Below are 20,072 nucleotides of genomic sequence, written 5' to 3' on the forward strand. Positions count from 1 at the left end.
GATATTCAAATTAACTCTCAACCTGACTAAAAATGCAAATGTTAGATCTAACATATCTGATTACAGAAGCACAAACCTTACACCTCTATTCTTTAATGTTTTAAACTTCCCAGACAACCTGTCTTCTAGTAACCATTCCCCAGTTTAATTAAATCATTTACACACAGAAACACAACCTCCTTCACAGAATAACACAATATTCCCCCAAAATATTTTCAAAAAACCTCCATTCTCACATCAGATGATCAATGAGCTGATTTATGGTGATTCCGCTCATTACTCAATGATTGAGGAATGAAGGTTATGCCATGTGCAATTCCCTCTTCGTCACCAATCCTCCATCAAACCTGTAAGAGTGTTTGCCTGTCAGCCACTCATACTTGAGTCGCTGCAGTCCATGTGGTGTAGGTACACCCACAGTGCTGTTAGGGAGGGAGTTCCAGGATTATGACCCAGCGACAGTGAAGGAACGGCGATATATTTCCAAGTCAGGATGATGTGTGACTTGGAGGGGAACTTCCAGGTGGTGGTGTTCCCATCTTTCTGGTGCCCTTGTCCTTCTTGATGGCAGTGGTCGTGGGTTTGGAAGGAGCTGTCTAAGGAGCCTTGGTGAATTCCTGCAGTGCATCTTATAGATGGTACACACACTGCTGCTACTATGTGTCGGTGGTGGATGGAGTGAATGTTTGTGGAAGGGGTGCCAGTCAAGCAGACTGCTTTGTCCTGGATGGTGTCCAGTTTCTTGAGTGTTGTAGGAGCTACACTCACCCAGGCAAGTGGGGAGTATTCCATCACACTCCTGACTTAAGCGTGGGAGATGGTGGACAGGCTTTGAAGTCAGTAGGTAAGTTATTCGCCACAGAATTCCTAGTCTCTGACCTCCTCTTGTAGCCACAGTATTTATATGGCTAGTCCAGTTCAGTTTCTGGTCAATGGTAACCCCCAGGATGTTGATAGTGGGAGATTCAGTGATGGTAATGCCATTGAATGTCAAGGGGCAATGGTTAGATTCTCTCTTGTTGGAAATGGTCATTGCCTGACACTTGTGTGTCACGAATGTTATTTGCCAATTTTCAGCCCAAGCCTGGATATTGTCCAGGTCTTGCTGCATTTGATTCAGCATCTGACAAGATTCGAATGGTGCTGAACATTGTGCAATCATCAGCGAACATCCCCACTTCTGACCTTGTGATGGAAGGAAAGTCATTGATGAAGCAGCTATTATTAATTTTATTAACGAGAATCTAATATTTAGGGCCCTCTAGTTCTAGCCAAGTGGTCCTAATACTTCAAATTTTTTGAAATGTAGCAAGTACGGAGCACTGGGATTTTTCTCATACTGATCCCAGGGTGGAGTTTTCCATGCCCGCTGGCAGCGGGTGTGATAGGTGGTGGGTGTAGACAATATGGCGCAATCTTGTTCACGACGGGGGAAGGGAGGTCATGATTGTCATGGGCTGCACTTCCCGCCAATGGTCGGCGGAGAGCTCTTTGTGATACATCAGCATCTCTTTAAAAGGCCATCCTGTCAGGCTCTGGACCCCCACGGGATCGTCCGCCCAGGTCGGAGGGAAAGCAGGTCGACGTGTTTCACAACAGCGCACAGGCGATTTGCACTTGGCGGCCTTCACTTTGGGGGAGCTGAGGTGAGTGAGCAGCTTTGTTTCCCACCCCTCACCAGGGTCACCCGCTGCTCTGCTGGCTTCAAGGGCGCCAGGGGTCCGGGCGGAAGTGCTGTCCAGGTCTGGGAGTGACTGCACTCACAGTGGGGGGCAGGGTGGTGTCTGGGGACAACTGCTGCCTGACCCCGGAGGCGACTGTACTCAGGGTGGAGGTGGGGTGGTGTCTGGAGGCACCTGCTGTCCTGGCATTGGATCCCGCGCACAAGCAATCAAGGTGGGGGACAGGGTAGGCGAGGGCCACTTGTATAAACTGACCATCCCTCTGCAACTGAGACAGTTATGGCGCAGCTGCAGTGATATTGGGGTCAGGCTCCTAGCCTACCCACCTACGCAAGCAATGCGGAGGCACTAATGTACCACCAAGCTCTCCAGACCTTACCCCCTACCACCCCGCCCTGGCACAGAGTGCGAGTCTGCAACCACTTTACCAGCAGTTGGACCACACACCTTGTACAATCTCCTCGCCAACACTGGCCATGGAACAGTCACTGCTGGAGACACTCACAGCCCCTGCCAATCTCAGCATCCTGGTTTGGACCAGTCTCCCCCATGTCTCAGGTTGACAGGGCAGCCATCCAGCGCACTCACCCCTGGCCATCCGAGGGGTGACTAGCACTCTGCAGGAAGCATTAAGGGGCAGTCACACTGGACCAGGAAAGGTGCTGGGTCCACCCATGGTAACCATGTCTCTGCCTCTCTTTCATACTGCAGGAGGACCACGTCAGGACAATGAATTCTGGTGACCTAGCTGTATCCCTGATGGTCCACAGAGACCGTAGAAGGCGGAGGAGAGAATGACTGAGGCTCCTGGCTGTGCAAAGGCAGGAGCAGAAACCTCATGAAGAAGAGGCAGCAGGAGCTCCCATACACACACTGCCCAGGAGTGACAGTGAACTGTGGCTGGTCAGCACCTAGTGACATCCAGGGTCTATAGACACCGCCTACCATTCCTGCAGAGGACTGAGAACCAGTGTCACTGACGGCTGCACATGTCTAAGGACCTGGTGGGTCATATCTGGCACTTACTGCAGGGCTTGGCGCCAAGGGGACAGGGAGGGCATCCACTGCCAGTGGCTGTGAAAGTGACCACGGCCTCAATTTCTATGCCAGTGGCTCCTTTCAGGGCTCCACAGGTGACCTCTGTGGGATCTCACAATCTACCACCCACAAATGCATCCATGAGGTCACAGATACCATCTTCTCCATGGCAACAACTTTGTGCATTTCGCCCGGGACCGGGACAGCCAGGATACAAGGGCCATTGGATTCACCCTGATCTCGGGTCTCCCACAGGTGCAGGGTGCGATTGACTGCACTCATGGGGTGCTCGGGTCTCCATCGCTACATTCAGTGAACTTCACCAACCTCAAGGGCTTCCACTCACTGAACGTCCATCTGGTGTGCGACCACCAGAAACGCATCCTGCAGGTCTGCGCATGGTTTCCAGGGAGTGTCACACATCATCATCATCTTCTGCGCCCTTTACAACCTGGTGCTGTAATGGGGAGACGAGCTGGCTGAGGAGATGGAGGAGCTGGAGGTCTCCTCCGATGAGGAGAACAGCAGCGGAGATGAGGTTGAGGGGGTCCTCAGAGGTGATGATGACGGGGATGATGCTCTCGCACTGGTTAGAAGAGGCAGGTGCACTTGGGAGGCTCTCATAGCTGCAGAATTTGTGGAGGATGATGATGACATGTAATGAAGTATTCCCATAGATCCTCAGATCGCATCTGTGAACGTTTGACTCTAGTCTGGCTTCTAGCAGCGCCATTACCCTGAGTGAGAATGCTCCTGTCATGGAGACCCTGTGGAGGCCCTAATAATCACTCAGTTGCAGGAAGATGACGATGACATGCATTGAGGACACTTCATAGATCTTCACATGGCCTTTGAGAATGTCTGACTCTTGTCTGGCTGAGGGCAGCTTGCTTGCGCTCTGTGATCAGGGTCGTATCATAGAGACGCAGCCATGAAACTTTAGACGCAACCAATGCTGTGTCCACCTTCAGCACCTCAGCCCTTCAGGAACTGGTCCACAGCATCACTGGTCACAGATGCTGGTGTGATGGGGGCCAGCCCCACCTTAAAGATGCTGAGAGCATACAGAGAGAATGAAGGAACTCTATGGTGCCTGCCCACTACATTCTGGCAGCAATGAGCAGCACCATCAAAGTGCAGGTATCAGTAACGTGTCCAGGGAGTGTGAGGCTGGACCATCACTTTGGTCTGAAGGCTGCACAGAGCACAGGGAAGAGGCCCTGGACTGAGACACCTGCCTTTATCTTGTGCAGAAAGGTTTCACATCTGAGTGACACGAACACTGCTCATCAGAACAAGGATCCACAGGCAGAGAGACATTCTTGGGAGTTTAATGATGACAGTGAACATTATGTACAAGTGATTAACACCCGTGCCCAGGCTGTGCAACTAATTCTCCTTAACTGTCCTAACCCTGCCTTGATGCTCCCCCGACATCCACGGCAGAGGTGGAGCCAGCCTGCTGACTGCTACATCCTGCCTGTGATGACCTTGGCCAGTGTCCTCTGGAGGGCTGAGACCTGGAGGGCCCCGGCCTGCTTTCAGGGTCCTGCTGTGCGGCAGTGGCTCCCTCCTCGGCCTGTGGAGCTGGAGCTGCTGAGGCCACAGGAAGAGGGGATTTGGATGGGCTGGACACGCCTGGAGTCACCTGAGTGGATGAACCTGGTGTGTGCACCTGCTGATCCTCCTCCCTATGGGTACCGGGGACCCCAGGCTGACTCCTTGAGGAGAAGGGGTAGCTGGAGTGAGGTCGAGCTGCCCAGCATCCCCCTCGCGTATACACTGTTGGAGGCCAACTATGGTATCAGTGATGGAGTTAAGCCTGTGCAGCAGTGCAGGAGCAATGTCCTGGACCAAGGTCTCCATGGCGGCCACCATCCTGCCAGTGTTGACCTCGGTGCGTTGGCAATGCCGCCCATATCACCTCAGCCTGCAGACAGACGGACTCCTCAATCGTGCCTTACAATCTGAGGAGTGCAGTGGACATCCCTTCCTGATGTTCCTGAGTTTGCCTTTGCAGCTCCAGCAACTGTGACGTGACTGAGTTCAGAGGCTCCTCATTTGACTCGGACTCAACAGGTTCCTGGCCTCCAGCAGCTCTCTGAATGCTTAGGACCTGGGAAGTCCCTGGCGCCACCTGCTGTGGATCAGACTGTGCACTGTGCTCACCAGTATGTGATCCTGGGCCTATTCTAGAGCTTGGTTCCGCTGAAGTGTGTGTCTCTGCGCTGGTGGAGGGTGTGGATAAGCTTATAAGGACGTGCATTCCGGTCCCCCTTTGGATGTCCCTTCCGACCTGGTTTGGAGGACCTGGGTCATAGACTCCATTGGCCCTTGAAGTGATGGGCCAGCGGAAGCAAGGGGAGATAATTAGTGCATGGCAGTGGCCTGTGAAACAGGACACATCACTCACAGCATGGTTGTCTGATGGATGTTGCACTGCTGGATCCTCACTTGGTAGAGCAGCGCTGATCTCACCGTCAGCCCAGGACTGGTCCAGATTGTCGCCGGCCAGCTGGATGGCTGTGTTTTCAAATTCCGTAAGGACTTTGATCTCTGGCATCCCTCCACCTGTCTGTGACCCTTCCCTCCTGTTGTGAGCCAGTTTATTCTGCATGGATAGAGATGGGGAGAGTGTATCAGGATGCCTGACAGGCCAGATGATAAGTATGTCTGGCCTGTGTGGCTGGTGAGTGATCCCATGGACAGGATGAGGACAATGACGGTGTGTGTGAGAGAGTGAATGGTGATGTCCCTCACGCTGACGGTGAGTGAGGGCCCTGTGGATGTGTGATGGGTTTGTGAGTGTGTGTGAGTTGGGAGTGATGAAAAGAGTGACTTACCCTGGAGGAACAGAGGAGATCATTCATGCACTTGCGGCACTGGGTGGCTGTCCTCCTCTGCAGGGCATTCGCGCTGACCACCACTGTCCCCAACTCCCAAGCCGGGTTGGCGACGTTGCTGCCCATCCTGCAGCTAGAGAGGAGATACAGGACTTCCCAGTGGGGCCTCCACAGCATCCAGCAGTTGCTCGCGAGACCTGACGTTGAATCGGGGGGGCGGTGGGGGGGCTGCAGTCTTTTCTCCTTTGCTGGCCGTGTCTCCCGGGCAGCGGTGGTGAGCTGGTGACGATGAGCACTTTGCTGGCGGCTGCCTTTTAAAGATGGCGGCCAGCGTGATGCAGCAGCGGGGGGGCGATAGCGAGCCTACCTGCCATAAAAATGGTGCGTTTCCCGGGAATGTGTAAATAATGAGACGGGTTTGGAATGTCGGCGGGTAGGACGCCATTTTGCCCGCCCTCTACATCTGGGAACATTCCGCCCACGGTATTTGCGAAGCTGCAAGCATTCAGTCCACAGCACAGTGACCTGTGACCTCAATGTCAAAGGTGACAGTTTGAGAAGGTAAATTCATTTTTAAAAAATATCCAGAAAGGAAAAGCTGGGTCTCAGTTAGATGAATCCTGAATTGTTGGATTGTGAATAAAAAAACCCAGCCAGTTTCGTTAGGGAAGGAAATCTGCCATCCTTACCTGCTCTGGACTCCTGTCACACAACAACGTAGCTGACTCCTGACTCCTGACCACCCTCTGAAGGCCTAGCAAGGCACTCAGTTGTATTGGTAATTGTGTAACACGGGGATGGGCAATTGTCAGTGATGCCCACAGCCTGAGAATCGATAGAAAGAAAAGTTGGGGCGAATAAGAGGCCTTGGGCTGATTTTAAAAAATGCTTTCATGAGTTTGTGGGCACCACTGACAAGACCAGCATTGGTTGCCCATCCCTAATTGCCCTTGAACGGAGTGGCTGATTCAGCCATTTCAGAGGGCAGTTAAGAGTCAACATTGCTGTGGATCTGGAGTCACATGTAGGCCAGACCAGATAAGGATGGCAGATTTCCCTCCCTTAAAGGACATTAAACAGTTAATGAGAGTTTCATAGTCACCATAACAGATTATTCCAGATTTAGTAATTTAATTTAAATTGCATCCGCTGCTATGGTGGGATTTGAACTCACGTCCCTAGCCTTATCCAGTGACATTAGCACTACCGCCATTGTCTCCCCAGAGAAAATTAGGAACATTTGGCCGTTCTTTGTTGCTTAACCAGGTGTCCCTTGGCTCCAGAATAGCAACATCGTAATTACACGATGGGGCAAGTGGAAAACATGTTGGATGTGGAACTTAGCTGCACTTTGCTGAAAAGCCTGATAAACCTGCCATAATTATCTTAATAATGGGTCACTTTAGGCCGACATTGAAAATTGCATCTGGCCTGCCTCTTGAAGGTGCTGGTTGAAACTTGACAAATCCAGGTGACTGTTAACGTTTTCCGGGATTTTCCAGCTCCGTTGCGGGTGAGACTAGCCCCGGGCGAGGCGGTGCCCCAGCCAGGAGTCCATTGACTTGCGGTGGGACCGGAAGATCGCCGTGGTGGGTGGGTGTGTGTGGAAAAACCCCGCCGATTATAAACCGCCAAAGCTCTGTTCCAACTGGTTGTACATTTCAGAGCCCAGTCAATACCTGACCTCCTTTCCGAGACTGTTTTACATTTGCAGCAGAAGTGTGCCAATTTGACGTGTAACGCTGTGTCTGATATTGAATTTAAACGTGACGGCTGCAAGCGGAAAGGATTTGCAGATATATAAACATACTTGGCGTAGAGTTTCGATTACACTTCTTCTGCGGCATAATTCAACTGAAATTGGCCAAACCAGCACCAAAGATCAGAGAAATTCAAACACCATAAACTGTGTTCAGGACAAATCAAGTTTTCACGATTGAAGAAAAAAATTGTATTTTATATTTTGTGCAAGTTTAAAATCATCACGCTGGAAGCCAGCCCTTCCCACAGATTGGGTCATAGCCCACATTAATTTAATCACCCTGGCGAGGTTCCACTACTTGCACTTGTTTACAGGCCTTGACAGGCTCCAAAATATAAAGGGCAGGCAACTTTTTTTTTTAAAGTGCTAGGACACCCTGCTGAAAGCTTTCAAGTTCTTTTTTGACTCGGTACTAATCCGTGTTAATCAAACTGCACTGGGTTACCACTCCTAAGTACATTAGAAATTTAATTGAACAACCAGATAAATATTGGGGCAATAAGAATGGGTCAGAGGCTGGGAATTCTGCAGAGAGTAGCTCACCTCCTGACTCCCTAAAGCCTCTCCACCATCTACAAGAGATGAGGCAGGAGTGTGGTGAATACTCTCTGCTTGCCTGGATGAGTGCAGCTCCCACAACACTTGAGAAGCTCGACACCGTCCAGGACAAAGCAGCTGCTTGATCAGCACCCCATCCAGCACCTTAAACATTTACTCCCTCTGCCACCGACAGTAGCAGCAGTGAGTGTACCATCTACAAGATGCACTGCAGCAACTCTCCAAGCCTCCTTCATCAGCAACTTCCAAACCCACGACCTCCACCACCTAGAAGGACAAGGGCAACAGCTGCACAAGAATACCAAGTTCCCCTTCAAGCCACACACCATCCTGACTTGGAATAATAATAATAATAATGGTGATAGACTGTCCACCAAAACCCACCGACTCCCACAGCTATCTCGACTACAGCTCCTCACACCCCGCTTCCTGTAAGGACTCCATCCCATTCTCTCAGTTCCTTCGCCTCCGTCGCATCTGTTCCGATGATGCTACATTCAAAAACAGTTCCTCTGACATGTCCTCCTTCTTCCTTAACCGAGGTTTTCCACCCACGGTCGTTGACAGGGCCCTCAACCGTGTCCGGCCCATCTCCCGCGCATCCGCCCTCACGCCTTCTCCTCCCTCCTAGAAACATGATAGGGTCCCCCTTGTCCTCACTTATCACCCCACCAGCCTCCGCATTCAAAGGATCATCCTCCGCCATTTCCGCCAACTCCAGCATGATGCCACCACTAAACACATCTTCCCTTCACCCCCCTTATCGGCATTCCGTAGGGATCGCTCCCTCCGGGACACTCTGGTCCACTCCTCCATCACCCCCTACTCCTCAACCCCCTCCTATGGCACCACCCCATGCCCACGCAAAAGATGCAACACCTGCCCCTTCACTTCCTCTCTCCTCACCGTCCAACGACCCAAACACTCCTTTCAAGTGAAGCAGCATTTCACTTGCATTTCCCCCAACTTAGTCTACTGCATTCGTTGCTCCCAATGTGGTCTCTTCTACATTGGAGAGACCAAACGTAAACTGGGCAACCGCTTTGCAGAACACCTGCGGTCTGTCCGCAAGAATGACCCAAACCTCCCTGTCGCTTGCCATTTTAACACTCCACCCTGCTCTCTTGCCCACATGTCTGTCCTTGGCCTGCTGCATTGTTCCAGTGAAGCCCAACGCAAACTGGAGGAACAACACCTCATCTTCCGACTAGGCACTTTACAGCCATCCGGACTGAATATTGAATTCAACAACTTTAGATCGTGAGCTCCCTCCCCCATCCCCACCCCCTTTCTGTTTCCCCCTTCCTTTTTTTTCCCAATAAATTATAAAGATTTTCCTTTTCCCACCTATTTCCATTATTTAAAAAAAACCCCCCACTAGAGCTATACCTTGAGTGCCCTACCATCCATTCTTAATTAGCACATTCGTTTAGATAATATCACCAACTTTAACTTTAACACCTATGTGTTCTATTGTACTATCGTCGTTGACATCTTTTGATGATCTGCTTCTATCACTGCTTGTTTGTCCCTACAACCACACCAACTCCCTCCACCTCTCTGTCTCTCTATCTCTCCGCCCCCCCCCCCACACACACACCTTAAACCAGCTTATATTTCAACTCTTTCTTGGACTCGAACTCAAGTTCTGTCGAAGGGTCATGAGGACTCGAAACGTCAACTCTTTTCTTCTCCGCCAATGCTGCCAGACCTGCTGAGTTTTTCCAGGTAATTCTGTTTTTGTTTTGGAATAATTCCGCCATTCCTTTACTGTCGCTGGGTCAAAATCCCTCCCCGATGGCAGTGAAGGTGTACCTACACCACATGGACTGCAGCAGGTCAAGATGGCAGCTCACTGCCACCTTCTCAAGGGCAATTAGGGGTGGGCAATAAATGTTAGCATCTTAGTTATCAAGGTAGGCTGAAAGAGTTGGGACTCTTCGGCTTAGAGAAGTGTAGACTTGGGCGTGATCTGATTGAGGCTTGTAAGATAAAGGTTTAGATTTTGCTCCAATTAAATAGTTTATGGAGGACAGCAGTCACAATTTTAAGCCGTGTAAGGCCAGTTCGAGATTCGTTGTCAGGAGTTGGTTCTTTTCCCAGGAAATAATGGACCTGTGGAACAGGCCAACATCTCAGCCAGTGGACTGGGTTCCTCCCAGCGAGAGCTGGGCTGGAGATCCCCTCTTCCAAAGGATTGGTATTGTCAGGAGTTCAAGGCCAGTGTGATCCGTTAGACTAGTTTTGTTTGTAGATTGGTCAGAAAGGAATTTTCCAGGTTCCTTTCTCTAATTTGGTGAGTTTTTAGCTGGTTTGAGATGCGATGGTGAGTTTATATATGATGATGTGCAAGGTATCACACTTGTGTGGGGTAGGCTGGCTGGATGGGAGGGTCTTTATCTCCTTGTCATTGTTCAGATGTTCGTAGAAAAACCATTTCAGAAACCTGGCAAATTGCACCTGCATCACCGCTCACTCCCAAAGTGGAAATGCTTGGCCAAAGTGTTTATAAATATACATGTATTAAATAATTTTGCACCTAGAGTGCAAATATCACAGTCCAGACAACGTACACTCAACATCACAGACAGTTATAGATACACAGATAGATAGACATGATAGATGAAGTGGGCCAAATCTTAGTGTGTTAGCCGAGTCTTAATGAGGTAATCTGTTATTAATGTGTAAATCAGCCAGCAAGTTCAGAGCTGTGTGTTTTGTATTTGCAGAACTCGTTGGTCGATTTACACTGTTCCATTGTTTGTTTTTCACAAATTGCATCTGTTCTAACCTACCTGTTATTTTTAAGAACTTTCATGATTTACACCTCAATTGTCCATTAAACTCGCAACAGTAAGTTGGGCCTTTGTAACAGTGTGATAATTGTTAATACAACATCAATCAACCACTCAGGCCCAGAAAGGGAATAATTTACACTTTTCGATCTCATTCTTACTGGTCAGAAATTATTCCTAAGAGATTTATAAGTGTTTTAAATTTCAAATTTTGACAATTTTTTCTATATTTTCCTATCCCCCTCTCTTAATCCAACCTTTCTTTCCTTCTCTTTTGTTCTCTTTCTGTAGCTAACCTAATTCATCCAATTTCCCTCCTCAGCACGTGTGTTGCTCTATTTAATTTCTCATTCCTTAAATCTCGATGGTTAAGGGAGGTAGAGTGTTGGTCCAGATGTTCACTGAGGTCCCAGATGCCCCATTATTCTCACTATGCCGTTATCAGCTCACACTCCCAGCAAGTTATGGCAAAAAGAATTGAGCTGAACGGTGCAGGAAAATGTTTAATCACTCCACTCCAGGGCAATTTGGGTCATTCAATCACATCCCTCAACTTTTCAAACTCAAAACAGCACAGGTTAAGTTTATGCAACCTGTCATCATAATTGAAGTGGTTAAGCCCTCATACCGTTCTGGTGACCCTGCAGCATGATGGGCTGAATGGCCTTTCTTTGCATAGCAATTACTGTGGTTTCATTAAGATGTTGGACTCCCACAGAATTTTAAGTCTGCGTGCATTAGTTCAGCCGTTGCCTCGTTCTGTCTCACGCTTTGTGTGTGGGTTTCTTTTTTACATCCCTTTCACAGGCCCAGATACAGATGGTTCATGAAAAGTTCGAAAACGTGTACACAATGTTCATGCAGCGCCAATTGTCCCTCAAGAAACTGGCTGACAAACAGGTCCGGCCTGTTCAGCCTGTAGCACCACGACCAGAAGCCTCGCCTTTATCTTTGAAGAGTCCGTTGTTTACACCAAAGCACGGTAAAAATATTGTGAGGTTGAAATGTTAGCATGTGTCACGATCGCAAAGGGCACCAATGAGGGGCCAAGGTGAAGAATGGGTTGAACAGCTTCTTACCCTGAACTTGCACAAACAATGTAATGATTATTTAGGGTGTGGGAGGTGGGTGTTCCATCCAATGCCAGTACGAAAGATAGGAAGATATTGCATTTTTGTGGTGCCTTTCACAACCTCTGGATGTTCCAAGTCATTTTACAGCCAGTTACATAGATTGGAAATATTGGGCACAGAAAGCTCTCAAAAACAGCGATGATAATGAGCAGGTAATCTGTTGTTTAGGGATGTTGATTGAGGGATAAATATTGGCTGGGACATTGGGAACAATTCCCCAACTTTTCTTCTAAATAGTGCCATGGGATCTTTTACATCCACCCCAGAGGACAAAATGGCCTTGGTTTAGCATTTTATTCAAAAGATGGCACCTCCAGCACTGCAATCCTCTATCAGCGCTGCACTGAAGTGTCAGCCTAAATCTTTGTAACTTGAACCTGTGACCTTCTGACTCAAGAGGTAAGAGTGCTCCTGACCTAGCCACAGCTGACACTCATCGCTGGGAAGAAGAAGGGTCATAAGGACGTGACACGTTAACTCTGTTTCTCTCTCCACAGATGTTGCTGGCCTGCTGAGTTTTTCCAGTATTTTCTATTTTTGCTTCAGATTTCCATATTTTGCTTTTAAGTCATCACTAGGAGCTTGGCTAACGTCCATAAAAACAAAAAACTGCGGATGCTGAAAATCCAAAACAAAAACAGAAATACCTGGAAAAACTCAGCAGGTCTGGCAGCATCGGCGGAGAAGAAAAGAGTTGGCGTTTCGAATCCTCATGACCCTTCAACACAACTGAGTAAAATTAGGAGAGGCGTGAAATATAAGCTGGTTTAAGGTGGGGGTGGGTGGGGGGAGAGAAGTGGGGGGTAGGGGGAGTAGTTGTAGGGACAAGCAAGCAGTGATAGGAGCAGATAATCAAAAGATGTCACAGACAAAGGAACAAAGAGGTGGTGATATCTAAAAGAATGTGCTAATTAAGAATGGATGGCAAGACACACAAGGTACAGCTCTAGTGGGGGGGTGGAGTGAAATAAGACTAAAAGGGTAAATCTATACCTTTTATGCCCTTTTAGTGTTTTAGAGGCACTCTAACCTCAAAATACTGTTCGCAGTACAACACTGGGTTCAGAAGCCTTTACAGGCAGAAACATGTCAATCAGCTTGATAAATCCATAGATAAAAACAAAAAAACTGCGGATGCTGGAAATCCAAAACAAAAACAGAATTACCTGGAAAAACTCAGCAGGTCTGGCAGCATCGGCGGAGAAGAAAAGAGTTGACGTTTCGAGTCCTCATGACCCTTCGACAGAACTTGAGTTCGAGTCCAGGAAAGAGCTGAAATATAAGCTGGTTTAAGGTGTATGTGTGGGGGGCGGAGAGATAGAGAGACAGAGAGGTGGAGGGGGTTGGTGTGGTTGTAGGGACAAACAAGCAGTGATAGAAGCAGATCATCAAAAGATGTCAACGACAATAGTACAATAGAACACATAGGTGTTAAAGTTAAAGTTGGTGATATTATCTAAACGAATGTGCTAACTAAGAATGGATGGTAGGGCACTCAAGGTATAGCTCTAGTGGTTTTTTTTATACAATGGAAATAGGTGGGAAAAGGAAAATCTTTATAATTTATTGGAAAAAAAAGAAGGGGGAAACAGAAAGGGGGTGGGGATGGGGGAGGGAGCTCACGACCTAAAGTTGTTGAATTCAATATTCAGTCCGGAAGGCTGTAAAGTCCCTAGTCGGAAGATGAGGTGTTGTTCCTCCAGTTTGCGTTGGGCTTCACTGGAACAATGCAGCAAGCCAAGGACGCCTGTCGCTTGCCATTTTAACACTCCACCCTGCTCTCTTGCCCACATGTCTGTCCTTGGCTTGCTGCATTGTTCCAGTGAAGCCCAACGCAAATTTAATAGGAAGACCAATAATTCTTCCTATTTTCATTTACCCAAACACTAACATTGACTGGAACTGATTTGATTTCAAGTTTGTTATTTTAACCTGATTTTTTGGGATAACAGTTCATTGTGTCAACTGAAAGGGAGGTGATTAATTATTCCTGCAATAAATTATTACCACTTTCACCCCAAGTTCTCTTTTTCTTCACTGCCATTAAATGCAGCAGTTTAGAAGTGTCCTATGGTTATATTCAAGCAGCTCAGAGAAGGCTTACTGGACTAATACCAGGAACGGGCAGGTTATCTTATGGGAAAAGGTTGGACAGACTAGGCTAGTGTCCACTGGAGTTTAGAAGAGTAAGAGGTGACCTAATTGAAAACTTTACGATCCTGAGGGTGGATGCGGAGAGGGTGTTTCCTCTCGTGGGAGAGCCTAGAACTAGGGGTCACTGTTTAAAAATAAGAGGTCGCTCATTTAAGACAGACACAAGGTGAATTTTTTTTCTCTAAGTGTTGTGAGTCTTTGGAACTCCCTTCCTCAAAAGGCAGTGGAAGCAGAGTCTTTGAATATTTTTGAGGCAGAGCTAGATAGATTCTTGATTAACAAGGGGGTGATAGGTTATCAGGGGTAGGTGGAAGGTTACAATTAGATCATCCATGATCTTATTGAATGGCAGAGCAGGCTTGAGGGTCCTAGTGACCTACTCCTGTTCCTAGTTTGTATGTTCGTGTATAAAGACTAAATGCTTTAAGCTTCTGTATACATTCCCCTGTCTGCTATCTTAAAGCCACTGATAACTGATATAATTTAAACCGGTGGGCACTAGGTGGCTTGGTTAACATTTATTGATTTTTGCATTTTTCGTCAATCAGAATCATCCTGTAGCTCTAGGACATTGGAGAATGATATTAGATGTGACTACAGGTTAAAAAGAGTTGGACCATAAGTCAAAATATCCAGCTGGGAGTATGGGGCAGGGAGATGTGTTGGGGGTGGGGGTGATGGGGGCTAGTGAGGGCGGTGAAGGGGATGGTGTGGGGTAGGGTGGATGGGGTGGTGAGGGCAGGATGGGGGATGATGACGGTGTGGGGGAGGGGGGAATAGAGGGATGAGGGCCGTGTGGCGGATGGTGGGGGGCGGCGGGGGGGGGAATGAAGGCAGTGTTGGGGGGGCCAATGGGAGCAGGTTGGGGGAGGGATATGGGGGCTGTGCATGGTGTGGGGCAAGGGAATGGGGGTGATATGGGAGGAGGGAGGGTGGTATGGGGGGAGGGTGAGGATTGGTGTGGGGGAGGGGGATGGGGGTTGAGTGCGGTGTGGGAGGGTGATGAAGGCAGTGTGGGGGAGGGGACGGGAGCTGTTTGGGGCAGGGGGATGGCCGTTTGTTCATGGTGTGGGGGGTGGTGAGGGATAATGTGGGGAAGGGGAAGGTTATGTACTGGATACTCCACAGCAGCTTTTTAAGGGAGTCTGTTTATTTTGAAGGAGTGGATTCGAGTGCTGGCTCAAAGTTCCCATTCGACATTTCCTTGTACGGAAAGAGAAGTTCCAGAAAACCACTGAGTACACGGAAGGTAATTTGTGACACAATTAACATCAACCCTAATAATCTTAACCTTTAGGAGAGTCTGACATTACACTTCGTATAGCACACCACAGGACAATCTTATAACAAGCACAGCGCAAGAGAAAGAAACCCAATCAGTTCTTGTTAGTGCCACATAGAGAAACGTAGAAAGATTTACAGCAGAGGAGGAGGCCATTCAGCCCATTGCGCCTGTGCTGACCAATAAGGAGGGACCCAGCCTAACCCCATTTCCCAGTGCTTGGCCTGTGGCTCTGTAGGTAACAGCACTTCAAGTACACATCAAAGTGGTTTTTAGATGCAGTGAGGGTTGCTGTCTCCACCGCACTTTTGGGAGTGAGTTCCAGACCCTGACCAGCCTTTGGGTGAAAGATTTCTCCTGAACTTACCACTAATCCTAGCAATTTCTTTAAATTTATACCCCCCAGTTATTGACCTCTTTGCTAAGGGGAATAGGTCCTTCCTATCCACTCTATTGAGGCCCCTCCTAATTTTATACACCTCAATTGAATCTCCCCTCAGCCTCCTCTGAAAACAACCTCAACCTGTCCAATCTTTCCTCATGGTGGAAAGCCTCCATTCCCGGCAATATCCTCGCAAATCTTTGTATCCTCGCTAGCGTGATCACAACCTTTCTGTAATGCGGCGACCAGAACTGTAGGCAGCACTCTAGCTGTGGCTTAACTAGTGTTTTATACAGTTCTAGCGCAACCTCCCTGTCTCTGGCATGAGATTTGAACCCACAACCTCCTGCCTTGGAAGGAAGGAGTGTTACACACTGAGCCAGAGCTGAAACCATTCCAGCCTGCATCTTACATTGTTGAAAGAAGCATGAGTTTTACTCCCCCAATGCTCTAATCTTAGTGAATAACTTGCTTTAACCAATAACATTAAACAAACATGAAATCCCTTCAAGAAAATCATGGAAATTAAGGAGCAGCGATTAATTATTTATTCCCTTATAAAGGGTTACCAAAAAGTGTGAACTGCTGAACCTATGCCATAAGTTATGAAAACAAAAATGATTTGTCAATGGACTAATTGATATCAAACTCGATCACAAGGTACCCATAGTCATTTTAATGGTGGGTTACTTTGTACAGTGGCTGTGTTGGAATCTGGCCTAGCACACAGGGAGTGAATCTCAATCCAAGTGGTTATTTGCTCTTATTTGCCTTCAGTGATAGTCCTGACATTGCCATTTGGCACTTTGTGAATTGGTATTAATGGTAGTCATGGGAACGGTCTCGTGGTGCCCCACCTCTGGGACACTATCCACCAGAAGCTTCAGATTCAATTCCCACTCCAGGACTTGATGACTATGGAAGGTGTATTCATTGCCAGGCCAAACAGGTTGGCTATCAGCCTGTCAGAGCTTCAAATACGCCTGATGGCAGGCGGTAAGAGCAGGAGAGTTCTCTGGTTCGCTGTACTGCAGAAGGCAACAGCAAACCACTGCAGTGCTTCACCAAGTATAATCATAGACCGATCTGATTTTGCCAATGGTTACTAACACCCCCATAGGGCATGGTATGAGGGGCAGGATAAGGTATGGAAAAAAAAATCCCAGGACAGATTCAAACCAGGCCTCCCAGGTAGTGACATGAAGCAGGTGAGAGAGAGAGAGAGAGAGAGGTGATAAGGAGGAATGGGATTCAAATCATTAATTGAAGTAAATGAAGAAAAAGTTTCCATTTCACGACCTCAGAATGTGCCAAAGTGCTTTACAAACAATGTCGTACTTTTCAAAGTAGTTCTATAACTATAACTATTTAAGAAAAGTAGCAGCCAATTTGTTCACAGTAAACACCCACAAACAGCAATGTGATAATAATCTGTTTTGTTTTTGTGATAGGGTTGAGGGATGGAAATTTGCCAGGGCACAGCTACAACTCCCCAGCTCCTCTTTGCCTATTGCTGCAGGAGCTTAAGTGTCCGGGAATTAAATATGAAAAGAAACGATTGCAAAAGATTACAAGGCATTAACAAAACCAAACCGCTTTTACGGATCCAATTCAACAGTTGTAGATTTCCCTCAGAGGCTGCAGAGTAAGAACTTAAAACAAAGGCAGGAATGGGGAGACACGTTGAGCTCCCTAGTTGTCAACTCTCCAGGATTGTCCTGCAAATTCCAGGAATTGAAGATTAATCTCCCTGACACCACTTGCAAGAAAGGTCCCGGAGAAAGGTCACAGGGCATTAAACAAAACTGTTTTTCTTCATTTTCTTTGAACACTTTATTAGTTTTACAAATAGTGGAGGTGGCAGAGTTGGGGAGGGTGTAAGGCTGGTTTAATAAATTAAAATAGTTAAGAGAAAATGCTTCCTTTCTAATTGGCTGTGCAAAGGTGAAGCTCCTGGAGGATGGACCAATGGCAGGAGTGTGGGGACAGGGCGGGCTGAGGCAGAAGGTCATGTGGTGTAACCTCCAGGCATTCATCCAATCAGAGCTGGCAATCCTACTGATCAGTTCAGTGGACCATCTTTCTCCAATGGCCTAAGTTGTTCAGAGGACAGGATCAGGATGGAGCATGGTATGTGACCTCACTTCCCTTCACCACTGATGATAAATTCAACAAAAAAATAAAATATGACAGAAAAGTACTAGGAGGAAAGTGACTGTCCTCTTTCACAAGCAGGCCTTTCACAAGCAGTTCTCTGCTTCTGTTCTCCCAGAGCAAGGCTTTGTCATTTAAAATTGGTGTCCACCCCTTTGGTGTCCAGTTTACATTTTAGGCCCTTCCATACATCAAGTTGGGTTGGACCTGGCCAAATGAAGTGGACAATTGCTGACCAGTGCTGTGGGACACCGGTCACTCGAGTGAGTTGGATACTTGGGTGGTGGAGGGTGGGGGGGGGAGGCACAGGGTTTGAGGCTTCCTCACAGAAGAATTGGAACGAGTGACAGACCAAACTCCAGAGTATTGTAGCCGCTGCCAATCAGATGAAGGTGGAGCGTAATACAAGGGAAACCAAAAGAATAGGAGAAAACAACGTGAAAAGAAATGTTTGCACTGAATTGTACAAGAGATTAGAGCAATCTTTCTTTCTTTCCCACACCCAGATTGAGGTCATGCATGAAGTGAGTCAAACAAGGAATATATTGTATTCTTTAAGTTCTGAAAGTGACGACAACTTGGAAATCTTAAAAGGGTAAGAGCCTGACAGCATTACAAACCAATCTTAGTTTTTACATAAATAACTCAAAAGTGTTTAAGGTTTCAGGTAACCTGGACGCCTGCACCTGTCAATCACAATGGATCAAACTTCATTGGGATAACTTGTATTTTGTGTGATGATGAAGCAGGAGCTATTGGATCAGCGTAGCCATTATTGACATATCTCTTGATTGAAGTTAATAGAAATGGGGAGAGGTTTATAATGTCAGGCTGGTTCAGTGTCCCCCATAGTCAAAATTACCCCCATTGCTAATTATACTTCAGATATAAATGCTTCTTAAATTCATGTTTTTTAAACATATCTTTTACCTTTTTTATTATGACACAAAGGCTTAAACATCAGAATGGAATTTGTCCTTTCAGATGAGCTAAATTCCAGAGAATGTACTAACCTTTGATACCTACCCAACACCTTGTAATAGTACCTCACCCTCAACAACTTTCGTCATCTCTTGTATGTGAGTACCTCAGTTGACGTGGCCTTCAAGAAAGCAATTGTTGAGACTGTGGAGTCAAGTGGAGTTGAAGTCACCTCCCAGCTTGTTTTTGTTGGTTTATAAGAAGCTAGAAAAGCAACACAAAAGCAAATGCCCTCTATGGCTCAGTACGAGAAGAAAAACCTTGCATTTATTGCCATAGAAAAGTTATGGTGCAGAAAGAGGCCATTCAGCCCATCGTGCCTGCCCTGGCCAAAAAGAGAAAAAAGAAGCTTAGCCGCTCATTTTAATTCCAATTTCTAGCCCCTGGTCCGTATCCTTGCAGGGGTACAGGACTTCAGATGCAAATCCAGGTACCTTTTAAATGATTTGGGCGTTTCAGCCTCAACCACCAAGTTAGGTGATGAATCCCAGATGCCTACCACCCTCTGAGAGAAAAAGGTTTTCCTCAGGTCTGCTCTCATTCTGTTGCCAATCACCTCCCAGAGCTGGTGGAATTTAAATTCAATTAATCAATCTAGAATTAAAAGCTAGTCTTAGTCATAGTGACCATGAAACTATCATCCATTGCGAAAACCCATCTGGTTCACTAATGTCCTTTAGGGAAGGAAATCTATTCCTGGTCTGGATGACATGTGACTCCAGATCCAGAGCAATGTGGTTGCTTCTTAACTGCCCTCTGAAATGGTCTAGCAAACCACTCAGTTCAAGGGCAATTAGGGATGGGCAATAAATGCTGGCCTTGCCAGTGACACCCACATCCCATGAAAGAATAAACGAAAAAAAATGAATCACTCCACCATTGGCGGCTGTGGCTTTAACTGCCGAGGCCATAAGCCCTGGAATTCCCTGCTTCTACCTCCCTCTCTTCCTTTAAGATGCTCCTTTAAGCCTACCTCATGGTTACTTGTCCTAATATCTCCTTACGTGGTTCATTGTCAAATTTATTCCAACCACAGCCTCGTGAAGCACCTTAGAAATTTTTCCTACATTAAAGGTGCTATATAAATGCATGTTGTTGTTGATGGACTGTTCTCATGTAACCTCAGTGCTTATTTTACAGGCACGTGATAAATGAGCTGATAGAGACTGAGCGTGTGTATGTGGAAGAACTGAGCAGTGTGCTGCAGGTAACACTCCAATATATATTGCTGCTTTGCGTTTGGTCATCTATCTTAGATTATTTGTACAGCTGTAGATATGTAGAAAGGCTTGGTAAATTTGGGTTTAT

At 47.2% G+C, this 20,072-nt stretch overlaps 1 protein-coding gene across 2 annotated transcripts in view; it reads left to right on the forward strand.

Moving 5' to 3' along the window:
* Positions 1-20,072, forward strand: part of mcf2a (MCF.2 cell line derived transforming sequence a) — a 204,617-nt gene that overhangs the window by 134,951 nt on the left and 49,594 nt on the right. For both annotated transcript variants that reach the window (XM_041196456.1, XM_041196457.1), the window contains exons 13-16: positions 11,486-11,660; positions 15,126-15,214; positions 18,290-18,378; positions 19,905-19,971. In XM_041196456.1, the coding sequence (XP_041052390.1) occupies positions 11,486-11,660; positions 15,126-15,214; positions 18,290-18,378; positions 19,905-19,971 (420 nt within the window). The remainder of the gene's footprint in view (positions 1-11,485; positions 11,661-15,125; positions 15,215-18,289; positions 18,379-19,904; positions 19,972-20,072) is intronic.

Source organism: Carcharodon carcharias, chromosome 9 (genome assembly GCF_017639515.1).
Source record: "Carcharodon carcharias isolate sCarCar2 chromosome 9, sCarCar2.pri, whole genome shotgun sequence".
NCBI classification, from domain to species: domain Eukaryota; kingdom Metazoa; phylum Chordata; class Chondrichthyes; order Lamniformes; family Lamnidae; genus Carcharodon; species Carcharodon carcharias.